Here is a 14394-nt window from a genome sequence, read left to right as displayed (position 1 = left end):
GATAAAGATACATGATCGCCATTAGATGATAATTTATCATTCTTACTTATTTGACCTCTACTACGTTGATGAATTCTCCTGGGACTCAAGTTCATATGTTAATGAGAATAGCAGAAATGGACAGCGTAGGCACTCAACAGAGTTTAATGGAATAATTTAATAAACATTTATGAGGTCCCACTGTGCACTGGGCTGTGCACTAGTTGCAGGGAAACAAACTAACAACACAAACACTAATTTTTTACCATTTCATATACATTTGGCTTTTTCATACCTCAAACTATCATTTCCATATGTAAGAGATGATGTAATTCTTCAGCATAATCTTGTTCATTCATTCAAACTAACAAATATTTACTGAGCATCTCCTAAGTAACATGCACTATAGTAGACTGCTAGGGATATCACAAAAAATAGATTGGCTTTAAATGGCAACTTGCTCTTGAGGAGGTTACAATCTAGTTGGGCAGACCGATATAAACAGGCAATTGTAGGCAAGCAATTACAGTTACAAGTGGTATGGTCTGAGTCTCCTCCAAAGTATACCCTCCAAATGATATATAACAAAAGAGAGTGCTGAAGCCAAAGATAGCTAGACTAATTACTTTCACTTTTTCAAGCTGCTAAGATCTTGGCAGCATTAGGTAGATGTCTACCACTTAACTGATGCTGTTCTGCATAACTTGAGTCATTTGAACATTCATTGTTGGAAAGCCATTCAGGAAAGGAAGAAAGAAGTGAAAAGCAATCCAGAAGCTTCACTTAATAAGGAGAAGTTCTGCCTCTTGTCATGAAGTGAATGTGGACAATGTTCGAATGCTTGGAAACGTCCACTGAACCTTATCCTTATTAGTGTCATCCAAGGGAACAGACTTAAAGGAGACTTATGACTGGTCCAAATGCAAGCTACAGAGCTTAGAGTAGATTTTAATACAGCCATAAAGAACAGCAAGTCAGGAATGAATATTCCTTTTTTTGGGTTAAATAACTTTTACTCCCACAAGTTCCCTGCTTTTACTAATTATAGGTAGAAATTTTATTCCTCAAGTAATGATGAAAAGAAATAAATTCATGTACTTTAAATCAACTGTGTTACTAAATAAGATATTTGTAGACCTATTTAATTTTTATACATTTTTTTGTGGATAAGAAAAGATACTATACCTAACCTAGCTTTCCCTACAGGGCAATTATAAACATCAAATAAACAACATCTATAAAAATATTATTTTTAAAAACTCAGAAAATGAATGTGAGGTTTTATTAGCTTAGATTAATATATTTAATATTTACTTAATTTTTCTGAACTTTTCATAACTGCCTCTAACTGTGAATGATCGAAGAGTTTAGGTTTTTAGCATAACATAAATTTCTGTGAAGAATACTTTTTAAATTGTGATGGACCACATTATTCTTATATTTCTATTCTAAGCATAGAGGCAGTATACTATAGTGATCAGACTTGAAATCTGGATCCACCAGTAACTGGCTAGTAACATTGGTTAAGTTACCTAATCTCTTTTGATCTTAGTTTCTGGATCCATAAAATACGAATACTAGTAGGGGCACCTGGGTGGCTCAGTCGCTTAAGCATCCTACTTCGGCTCAGGTAATGATTTCATGGTTCGTGAGTTCGAGTCCAGCTCGGAGCCTGGAGCCTGCTTTGGATTCTGTGTCTCCCTCTCTCTCTGACCCTACCCCACTCACGCTCTCTCTCTCAAAAACAAATAAACATTAACTAAAAATATGGATACTAGTAATATCTATTTCACAAGGATGTGGTGAAGACTAAGGTAATCCATGTACAATTTTCCACGTGAAGTAATCCATGAGAACACTGTCAACGTTGTTGCTTTCACCGGAAAGCAGGAGGAGGTTGTAGAGGTCAGGGTCAGGAGTGTATGGTTTGGAGTCAGACCAGTTGGGTTCATACCATGCATGCTCTGCTACTTACTACTTGTGAAAATTTGTACAAGTTATTTGAGTCAGCCTCTCTAGGCTTCAGTTCCCTCATCTATAAAATGAGGATAGAAGGAGTTAACTGGATTATCATGAGGACTGAATGTAGTTATAAATCCTCAGAATTATTATGAGGATTTGATGTAGTTATGAATAACTACATGAAAAGCAATAACTAAACAGCACTAGAAAGTACTCAATAATTTCTGGTTATAGTAACTTATTAATAATAAGCAATTTGACATCCTATACACTAAAACTAAGAAAATCCCTAACTTACAAAGAGAAGCTACTCCATTACATAGACTGAAATAAAACCTAAATAAAATTCTAACCTCAGTGTGCATATTTTCTGGAGAAATTATTTTGGTGAAAATGATAGCAGGTGCTCCAGTTATTCGGACAGAAAAATCTGTTAAAATGGGCGTTAAAATTGCTCTTCTTTCTTGATGCCGCCGTATGCTAAAAAACAAAGTAAAAAATGATTAGCCATTTCATTTTTTTTCAGGGATATTTTTCATTAAAGTTATACAAGTCTTTGCACTGCAAACATGTATGGTAAAATTACATTATTATTTTGAGAGTGCTTAGTTGTAAATTTTACAGTCACAGTTTTACAACTTCAATTCTTTATCTCAGATTGATAAAAGATAGGAAAAAATTATTGAGAAATTTGGATGCAATTAATTTCATTAGTCCTATCCTTTCAACAAATAAATTTGTTTTTAATTCCTTTTGTTATTGCAAATAACTTAGTATGTATTGTTATCAATAATAACCTTACTATTTGGTGATAATTTTTAGTTTCCTATTTTTAGTATTTCTGACCTTCTGGTTGACAACTGCCACCATTCCAACCTTATGAGGTTCACAAGTATATCCTCTTAATCTCTGAATGACCTCCTTTTTTCAAGTTCTAAGAACTAAGTTCATGGATTATTACTGTATATACAGTTCATGAAACAGCTTTTGTGACTTTGATACTGAATGCTTCTTCACAATAACCATCTGTGGGAAGTAAAAACTATTACTAACCCCATATTACCTATGAGGAAATGAGGATCAGAGGCTAGGCTAAGGCCACCTAGTGGAAACCAGAGTTACACAACAGGGCCTGATAGTGGAGCAGCATTTGGCCTCTATTTTAATTCTTCTTTACACATTCTCACCTGTGATCAGTTACTTGGCACAAAATTTCTACTCTTCTACCTACATTAAATTGCTAATAATTTCAAAGGAGTACTACATACATGGTAGAAGATGAAACTGGAAAACACTGAGAAACTAAAGCTTATGCTAGTACAGTTCTTCAAGTCTACAGTCCATTTTCTAAGTTTTCTTTTTATGAAATATATATGTGTGTGCATATATATATATATATATATGCATATGCGCGCGCACACACACACACACACACACACACACACACACACACACACACTTCTATGTTTTACCAGCAAGCTGTATCTCAAAAGTTCTTTGGAACCATTAAATTAATATTCCTTATAAATATGTCTCTGTTATTTACTTATAAAGTGATAAAGCTGAGATCAGAGAACTAGCATAAATTATCTCATGACAAATCTCATATAACCCTCAAGTCTTTCTATATCCTTTTCTACCAGAGTAGTCTAGAAAATACAAAGTTCTAGTATCATTTGTTCAATTTTGCAATGGGCAGAGTTTTACATGGTGTCTGCCAAAAAAGAAAATTGGATCATCCGGTTTTGTGACACATAAGTATTGGATTTCAAGAAAGTCAATTTTAAAGAATTAGGAGTTCTGCTGAATGGAGGGTAACAGGAAGAAATATTAAAATCTGTGAATACAGAGGAAAGGTTGTGATCCTGAGAGACACCATAATTAGAGCTTAATAGCTCAAGTTCCATAAAATGGCCAATGTGAGAAACATGTAACATCTGATGTGCTCTCATAAGGGAGTGTTTAAATATATGATGTATTAAAAATACCTTAAAATGGAAAAGATGGCAGGGAACCAAATAAGAGCAAATATTAACTAAAACACCCAATGGGAAAAAAGAGTACTTATACAGATCATATTTTTCCCCATCATGTGATGAATTAAATCAGTAACACAACATATGAAAGACCTATGACCTTAAAATATAAAAAAAAAAATCAGTAAGTCAACAGTCCTTTATTGTAAAACTATAACTTTCCTGTTAACATAATGTTAACTTTAATTTTGTGTTATTTCTTGTCTTTGAGGTAATGATACATATTTTTTAAGTCATTAAAAATTTTTATACATTGAAATACTTCAAAAGAAATAACTACTGAAAAAATAATTAAGAGAATTAAATTCTGCCAATATTTTACTAGATAAGTGCACAGGATTTACAATAACAAAAGGGGGGGGAGCCTGGGTAGCTCAGTCAGTTGGGTGTCCAACTTTGGCTCAGGTCATGATCTCACGGTTTGTAGGTTTGAGCCTGCACTGGGCTCTGTGCCTAGAACTTGGAGCATGGAGCCTGCTTCGGATTCTGTGTGTGTGTGTGTGTGTCTCTCTCTGCCTCTCCCCAACTCTCTCAAAAATAAATAAACTTAAAAAAATAAAATAAATAAAATAAAATAACAAAAAAGGCAAGTGAAACTCAAATTATTAACTGACATTGTTATTGACTTCAGGGTTTTAGCCACTCTAACTAAATCAAGAGAATAGATTATTAATTTCTCTTTTTTTTACTATTCCTTTCCCCTATACTCATCTGTTTTGTTTCTTAAATATACGGAAAAGGGAAAGAAAAAAGAGAGGGAGGTAAACCGTAAGAGACTCTTAACTGTACAGAACAGACTGGGAGATGGGTGGGGACACAGCCTAATGGGTGATGGACAGTAAGGAGGGCACTTGTGATGAGCTCTGGGTGTTATATGTAAGTGATTAATCACTAAATTCTACTCCTGAAACTAATATTACACCATATGTTAACTAAAATTTAAATAAAAACCTGAAATAGATAAAAAATATTTACTATTTAAGTATAGTTGACATCCAATATTATATTAGTTTCAGATGTAGCAGGGAACAGATTTTTTTTTTTCCATGGCCATATAGAGGCAACAGGCTAATCCTTACATCCCAAATAGGGAAAGGTTTTTTCTTAATTTTTAATTTATTTTTTAAATGTACATCCAAGTTAGTTAGCATATGGTGCAACAATGATTTCAGGAGTAGATTCCTTAATGCCCCTTACCCACTTAGTCCCTCCTTCCTCCCACAACCCTTCCAGTAACCCTCTGTTCTCCATATTTAAGAGTCTCTTATGTTTGTCTCCCTCCCTGTTTTTATATTATTTTTGCTTCCCTTCCCTTATGTTCATCTGTTTTGTATCTTAAAATCCTCATGTAAAATATCATGTGACTTCACTCATAGGGAAAGGTTTTTAAATGAGCTGTCTACCTAGATCTGGGGCCCTTAAAGGTTTAACAAAGCATTTTCTATCAGAAATAGAGAAGAATAAGAAAATATGACTATATTGGCAAGAGAGCTTGTTAAAAAAACAGAGATCTCCCCAGAAGATGAAAAATAATGGGAACTCCCTCATGTGTGTTTGGTAGCTGTAATTTGTATTACTGTACTGGTTTAGGAATACCCATTCTGAATTATTTATATAAAACTGGAATCAGACTTTTCATAACCCTGGGACATCTGTCAGAAATAGATGCATGTAAAACCTGTCTGGAAAACATGCCCTCAAATAGACAAAAAGGATTCTCAGGGACAAAGACCACTAAAGACAAGCTCCTGAACAGATTATTTTATATACCCCCACCCACAAATTATTCTTTATTAGCAAGAGGAAAATTCAACCCCATTATCAAATTCATTACCAAGAACTTCTGATAATGAAATCACCATATGAACAATTCAATAAATTTGTATTGTTTAAAAAATAATAAACAAATAAATAAATAAATAAATGCTTAAAATTATTAAACATGTACTGGATAGAATAAAATTGAGGAGTAAAAAACCAAGGTATTATCAAGAGTGAAAACAGATTTGAAAAACAAATACTACTTCCAGAAATGAAAAATACAGTCACTAAAATGAAATATACAGTAGATGTGGCAAATAACATTTTACACGTAGCTCAAGAAAAAATTAATAAACTAGAATACAGATTTGAGAAATATCCAGGAAATGTACTAACTTAAATTTTAAAATGGCAAGTTTAAAAGAAAAGAGACATGGAGGGGTAGGTCCAACATATTTAATTGGTATTCCAAAAAGAGAGAATAGAAAGGAAAAGAGACAACAGCAAAGAGTTAATAGTGGAGAATTCTTCAGAACTGATGATATATAAGAAACCACAGATTCAGGAAGCACAATGAGTCCTGGTTCAGATAAATACAATAAAATCCACCATCAGACATCTCTTGGTGAAACAGGTGATCACCTATTATGAAAAAAAGATAGCAAACAGAGAAAACAGATTATCTATAGCATGCTAGGGAATATGAGGTTAGGAGAGGTGTAGAAGAAATATTTCTCTAGTATACTAAAACAGTGATTTAATGTATTTCTACACTGCCCATAAAAAACAAGGAAATGGAATAGTGATTTCCACCTGTTACCTAACATACAGGATTAAACCCGTGGAAATATATTAAACCCTGTGTGAGGGTAAAAACAATTGGGCAATTATAAAGTGCTAAACAAGTAACAGTAGAATAATCATCTAAGTTAACAAAAGCTATTCAGTCAATCTCTGGGAAGAGATTATAAATATGGAAAAGCATCATTCTCTGAAATTGTCAGTACACAAGATGGCATAAGTATATGCCATATGCATACATGAAAATATATGTTTAGGAAGGCTATGGTCATTTTTCCCGGCTCAGCCAATTTATCCTAAGGTTCTTCTGCCCATCTTCCATTCATTCTTGACTAATTCTGTGGGAAATAGTACTGCAATTTAAGAGCCCCATTTCAAAAATTGTATATTATGAAAAACCATAAGTAGGAAATATGGTGTTGATGTTTCCAAAATATTCCACTAAAAAGAATAAAAAGTTCTAGATGGTCTATGTGTTCAGTGAACAGTTTTTTTATTCAACATGAAGACTTTCTTGGTATGGCATTACAGCTGAGCTTTGGACAAAAGATGCCTGACCAGAAGATACTTAAGTCTTGTTCTGCTAATCAACTGAGATAATCCCTTATAGTGGATATTCTTCAATATAAAAAATAATCACAGACATTTATCCTAAAAATATGATAACTGGAAAACTATTTGTTATCAGTTGGTTAACTGTACTTAGTTGTAGAGATTCCTCTTATTTTTAGATAGAGAGTTCTTCAGGATAATTTGAGTTCTACAGTAACTTTAAAAACAAAATATATAATAAAGAGTTTAAACCCTATTTTGGTGTTTTGGGTTTTTTCCCCAAGAGGAACACTATCCAGTGACTTTCTAATGCAATAAAGATAAAATCCAAACTGCCACTGATGTATAAAACATTCATAATGTAGTCTCTTCCCTACCCCAAACTTTACCTATTATTCCTTTCCTCTCAGCTAGTCATGATCCTTAAGTGTGCAACACGGATTCCCAATCACAGGTCTCTGCTCTGCCAGAACACTTGACACAAGCAGTCCACAGTTATTTGCATGGATAGCTCATTTTTGCCATTAGGTATTAGATTAGGCCTTCCCCGAGCCCTAATGTAAATAAATTTCCCAGGGGCCTTCATCCTAGTATACTGCCATATCATTCTCTTGGCATCTATGGCTGTGTGAAATTTTAAGAACATGGACTGAGAGTCCACTATTATGCCAGGCCCTCTGCTAGGTGCTGGGAATATAATGGCAGAGTTGGATGCGAGCAGCTCAGGTTAGCCGAAAAAATAATTAAAAATAATCATAAGGTAAGAGAAGTAAAATGGTAAGGAAAAAACAGACCGGTGTCAAAACTTTCAGTTGGGGACCTAATTAACTTGTAAAGACATATAAAATATCTGAATAATGCTTCAAGAACTACAACCCAAAATGAGGATATTTTTTAAGGGACATTTAAATAAAATGCTAGTAAAATTTTATTTTGGCAAAATTAAATGTTACAATGTTCTCATTCCCTAAAAACCAAACCAAAAAAACACAAAAATTACCTGCATCCAAACAAACAAATCAAAACTATGGTTAATATATTTGTGATTGAGATCACAAGTTTATTGAGATCACATTTATTTCAGCTTCTAAAAGAAGGTCGTATGAGTATATGTATATTGAAATATCAACAATTCACTTTTACTGAGATGTTCAATTGTCAGTCAGTAGCTCTGGTTAGTTTCCAGTTGTTTGTATCTATAGTGTGGAACTCTTGCATCTAATTCTACTTGATAGCTCTTTTTCCAAGGAAAAACTTCAAAATAAAACTTCATGGAGGAGGGAAAGTCAGGGGGACTGCTGGAAGTTTCTCAAAGAAAAGGACATCTGAAATTGAGGATATAAATGGGACTCCACCAAGGGAAAAATGATTGGGGAATTTGTTATTTTATTGCATTTTTAAAGCTTTAATACTATGCACTGATGTACCACATGGAGTTTTCACAGAATAATACTGGATAATGTATGAAAGTTATGTGTTATACATATACTTCTTAAGAAAATGTTTATTTCGGGGGGTGGGTGTGTGGAGCGTGCATGAGTGGTAGAGGGACAAAGAGAAACGAGAGAGAGAATCCCAAGCTGGCTCTATGCAGTCAGTACAGGGCCCGAAGTAGGGCTTGATCCTATAAAGCATGAGATCATAACCTGAGTCGAAATCAAGAGTTGGACACTCAACCGACTGAGCCACCCAGGTGCCCCTGTTCATATACTTTTAAGTAAATGTTGATGTAATCTTGTTTGGATCCTTCTCTTATTAAACAAAATGTTGAAGGAGGGAAATCTGAATATTTAAGGCTTTGGATCAGGGAATTATTACTTATATTCATATATGCAACAATTATGATGTTGGGAGCTTTAACATGACCACAAATTAATTGACATTACAGAGAGTTTTAAAATTTTATGATCTACTATTATGATGATTATATTCAATTTAAATATTTTCTGATTACCAACTTGTCTGTCAGTAACTATGATAAGAAACAAAGAATGAGACTGGCCAAGACAGATCTGTCCTTTTATCTCCATGCTACCCTCTCAGCTTGCCAAGGACATCCTTGGCCAATATGTAAGGAAAAAAGCCACCATTTCACACCCCCCACCCTTACACACCTTGAAGCACTAATTCCCATGTAAAATGGCAATAGTGACTAGATGTGTGACCTGCATATGGCAGACATCAGTACGTTATTTGAGTTCTCAGCACTTCATTTCCTCAGGTTATAAAATAAGCGCAGACATAGTAAAAATGGTTGCTGAGAGAAAAAGAAAAAGTGATTAACTAACAATGAACTTCAGCCCAAGTGTAAGGGGTCAGAGCGCTGAGTATAAGAAAAGCAGTTGAGGAAGAGGTAGCAAACCAGGGTTCTATACTTAGCTCTACTTTTAAGTGACATTGCACAAGGCAAGGAACCTCCTGAAACTTTCTCTTGTAGTGGTTCTGTTCTGTAACAACTTGCCAAGAATGGTTCAGAGTTTAGAGAGAAAACTGCATGAGATTTAGAGGTGTAAATGAAACAAATACTGGCCAATATTCTCTGAAAGTCATGCTTTTTAAAATACAGTAAAATTCAGAGGTGCTGGCAGATTCCAGCTTGTCTTCCCTCTTCTCGGTTCTGTGACTGGCTCTTTTTCCTGACCACTGGCCCTGCAGACTAACAACAACTGCAGGCTTACTCCCAGAAACAGAGGCAATGCTCCCATGGACTTGTCTACCAGCCTTCAGGGGTCCCTCCAGTGGCTGGACATGCCTGGGGACATGTCTCTGATCCACTACCTTTAGATCCTTAATTCACAGCTTCTTCCACAATTGAGTAAGACCTTATTCCTACAATAAATCCCTTATGCTATAATACTTATAACGGTTCTGCTGCCTTGACTGAATCCTAATGTATTCCCTCAGCTGAAAAACTGGGGTGTTAGAAGATCTACACATTTTAAAATGTGATAATTTTTATGTATAAATTCCCTTCTCCCAACATACACATAGAAACACATTTTGACTAAAGACAGAAGCCGAGTGACGTACTCAGAAGGAATGAATGAAAACCATCGTAAAGGTTATTATTTAATATTGGTCAGGGGAGGGAGCAAGTTATTTGTCAGTGAATATTTTTTTATATGTTTTGAATTTTACCTGTAATACCTATTGAAAAACAAAAATATAATCACATTAAGGTTCTTTTTATATTTCTTTTTTTTTTTTAATTTTTTTTTTTTTACATTTATTTATTTTTGAGACAGAGAGAGACAGAGCGTGAACGGGGGAGGGGCAGAGAGAGAGACACGCACAGAATCGGAAGCAGGCTCCAGGCTCCGAGCCATCAGCCCAGAGCCTGACGCGGGGCTCGAACTCACGGACCGCGAGATTGTGACCTGGCTGAAGTCGGACGCTTAACCGACTGCGCCACCCAGGCGCCCCGTAGGTTCTGTTTATATTTCTATCAAGATTAGTCAGCACTACAAAGTACATCAGGTCTAAAGTTCCTTCTTCATTTGGATCAATATCTCTCAGAAACATTCAGAGCCACCTGATCTGCTAGCTCTACATAATCATCTAATCATTCAATCTTTCATTAATTCACTCAAATCTTTAATATATTCCTATTATGTGCCAAGTATGTACTGGGTATTCAGAAGTGATAAAAAATGCCACGTTTTCATACTCCTAGCCTGTGGGTCTACTGCTTTCTTAGTTCAAAATGGCCCCTCTCCACTCCTGTCACCCATACTCTGGAAACAAATTCAGAAGCTGTGTACTCTGAAACCATCCCTGAAAACCTACCCATAGAGTTCATCATTCATTTCTTTAAATGTTCTATTTTGTATCTATGTCAGTATTAGATTTATTGTTTAAGTGTCTGTCACATCTGTTAGCCCAAGATGTCCTATGTACATGGAATGTATTTATTCTGATTTTGATGTGGCTTTTCTGTAATCCTAAACATCCTCTATTTACATCTACCAGTGTACTTCACTCACTGCACTCTAATAGGTAATTTAACTATCAACTCTTTGATTGGACACTGAGACCTGTAAGGGATGGACACATATCAGAAATTATTTCATTTTGTTTCTCTAGCGTAAAAGACATTCTATGGCATATAATAGTTGTTCTAAGTCTTAATTTTCAACAGCATGTCAAGACCATTCGATGGGGAATGAAGAGTCTCTTCAACAAATGGTGCTGGGACAACTGTATATGCACATGCAAAAGAAGAAAGTTGAACTTTTATTTTGTACCATAGATAAAAAAAACCCAAAAACTCCTCAAAATGAATCAACAATCCAGCTATAAGAGCTAAACCCATAAAACACAGAATAAAGCATAGGTATAAATCGCCAAAAAGAATAAAATACCTAAGAATAAACTTAACCAAGGAGGTAAAAGATCTGTATTCTGAAAACTATAAAACACTAATGAAAGAAATTAACGAAGATACAAACAAATGAAAAGATAGTCCAGGGTCATGGAATCGAAGAATGAATATTGTTGTTTTTTTTTTTAATGTTTATTTATTTTTGACACAGAGAGAGACAGAGCATGAACGGGGGAGGGTCTGAGAGAAAGACACACACACACACACACACACACACACACACACACACACACACACAGAATCCGAAACAGGCCCCAGGCTCTGAGCTGTCAGCACAGTGCCCGACACAGGGCTCGAACTCACAGACTGCAAGATCATGACCTGAGCCAAAGATGAACACCTAACCGACTGAGCCACCCAGGCACCCCAGAAGAATGAATACTGTTAAAATGTGCATACTATCCAAAGAAATCTTTGGATTCAGTGCAATGCCTATCAAAGTACCAACACCATTTTTCACAGAACTACAATAAATAATAAAATTTGTATGGAACCACAAAAGAACCTCAATAGTCAAAGCAATCTTGAGAAAAAAGAACAAATCTGTATGGATCACAATTACAGATTTCAATATGTATTACAAAGCTGTAGTAACCAAATCAGTATGGTGCCAGCACAAAAACAGACACATAGATCAATGGAACAGAGAAAAAAGCTCAGGAATAAACCCATCTACAACAAAGGAGGCAAGAATATACAATGGGGAAAGATAGTCTCTTCAGTAAATGGTGTAGGTAAAAATGAACAGCAACATGCAGAAGAATGAAGTGGACCACTTTCTTACACCATACACAAAAATAAACTCAAAATGGACCTAAGAATTAAATGTGAGACATAAAACCATGAGAAATCCTAGAAGAGAACACAGGCAGTGATCTCTCTGATATTGGCTATAGAAACATTTTTCTAGGTATGTCTCCTAAGGCAAGGGAAATGAAAACAAAATTAAACTATTGGGAGCAGGACGAAATAAAAAGCTTTTGAACAGTGAAGGAAACCATCAACAAAACAAAAAGGCAACCTACTGAATAGAAGGTATTTACAAATGATATATCCAATAAGGGGTTAATATCCAAAATATATAAAGAACTTATATAACTCAACACCCCTCCCCACCAAAAACAAACAAACAAAAAACCAACCTTAAACAATCCACTTAAAAAATGGACAGAGGACCTGAAGGCAGTTTTCCAAAGAAGACTACAGATAGCCAACAGACAGAGGAGAAGATGCTCAACATCAGGGAAATGCATATCAAAACTACAATGAGATATCATCTCACACCTGTCACAATGGCTAAAACCAAAAACACAAGGAATAACAAGTATTGGCAAAGATGTAGAGAAAAAGTAACCCTTGTACACTGTTGGTGGGAATGTAAATTGGTACAGCCACTATGGAAAACAGTATGGAGGTCCTCAAAAAATTAAAAATAGAAATACCATATGATCCAGTAATTCCAGTACTAGGTATTTACTCAAAGAAAATGAAAACATGAATTTGAAAAAATATATGTTTAATGCAGCATTACTTACAATAGGTAAGATATGGAAGCAACCTAAATATTTACTGATAGATGAATGGGTAAAGAAGATATACATATAAGTATACACATAATGGACTGTTATGCAGCCATAAAAAGGATGCGATATTGCCATTTGTTTTTTTAATATATGAAATTTATTGTCAAATTGGTTTCCATACAACACCCAGTGCTCATCCCAAAAGATGCCCTCTTCAATACCCATCACCTACCCTCCCCTCCCTCCCACCCCCCCATCAACCCTCAGTTTGTTCTCAGTGAGATATTGCCATTTGTAACAACATGGACAGACCTAGAGAGTATTTTGCTAAGTGAAATAAGTCAGACTGAGAAAACAAGTATCACATGATTTCACTCACTTGTGGAACCTAAAAAAAAAAAAAAGAATAAACAAACAAGTAAAAAGCGGAATCAGACCTATAAATACAGAGGACTGATGGTAGCCAGAGGAAAGGGGGTGAAGGGGATGGACAAAATGGGTGAAGGGAGTGGGAGATACAGATACGTTACATTCAGTTATAAGTCACCAGAATAAAAGGCCCAGCATAGGTAATATAGGCAATGATACTGGAATAGTGTTGTATGGTGACAGACGGTAGCTACACTTGTGGTGAACACAGCATAACAGACAGAAAAGCTGAATTACTATGTTGTACATCTGCAACTAGTGTAAGATTGTGTGTCAACTATAGACAGATTAAAAAAATTTTTTAAACATGGATATAAAATTTCATGACCTTGGATTTGGCAATGGACTCTTAGATCAATTATAAAAATTTGTGCAAAGATCATTATCAAGAAAATGAAAAAATAATTTATAAATTATGTATCAGATAGGGGTATAGCATCTAGAATAAGAAAAGAAATCCCATAAATTATCAACAAAAACCCAAACAACTCAATTTAAAAAAGGGCAAAAGGCTTGAATAAGCATGTTTTCCAAAGAAGATATAAAAATGGTCACAGAGCATATGAAGAACTGCTCAATATCACTGATCATTATGGAAACGCAAATCAAAACCACACCCAAAGGATGGTTATAGTTTAAAAAAAAAGAAAAGGAAAATAAGTGGTGGTGAGAATGTGGTGAAACTGGAACCTTGAGCATTGCTGGTGAAAATGTGAAATGGTTCAGCTGCTGTGGAAAATAGTTTCGCAGGTCCCGAAGAAAGTTAAACATAGAATTACCATATAACCCTGAAATTCTATTCCTAGGTATATATCCCTAATATCTGAAAACAGGTAGCGAAACAGGTACTTGTACACAAATGTCCACAGCAATATTATCCATAATAGCTAAAAAGTGGAAACACGCCAAGTGCCCATCAACAGATGAATGGATAAACAAACTCTGGTATTTACATACAGTGGAATATTAT

The 14394-nt window shown here is 35.1% G+C and overlaps 1 protein-coding gene across 6 annotated transcripts in view; it reads right to left on the bottom strand.

Moving 5' to 3' along the window:
• The window catches only part of VPS13B (vacuolar protein sorting 13 homolog B), an 805543-nt gene that overhangs the window by 276189 nt on the left and 514960 nt on the right, over positions 1–14394 (bottom strand). For all 6 annotated transcript variants that reach the window (XM_058699592.1, XM_058699588.1, XM_058699591.1 and 3 more), the window contains one exon: positions 2295–2421. In XM_058699592.1, coding sequence (XP_058555575.1) covers positions 2295–2421 — 127 coding nt within the window. The remainder of the gene's footprint in view (positions 1–2294; positions 2422–14394) is intronic.

Source organism: Neofelis nebulosa, chromosome 14 (assembly GCF_028018385.1).
Source record: "Neofelis nebulosa isolate mNeoNeb1 chromosome 14, mNeoNeb1.pri, whole genome shotgun sequence".
Classification (NCBI taxonomy): domain Eukaryota; kingdom Metazoa; phylum Chordata; class Mammalia; order Carnivora; family Felidae; genus Neofelis; species Neofelis nebulosa.
Note: the sequence above shows the minus strand (reverse complement) of the source record. Positions and strands in the feature narration are given on the sequence as shown.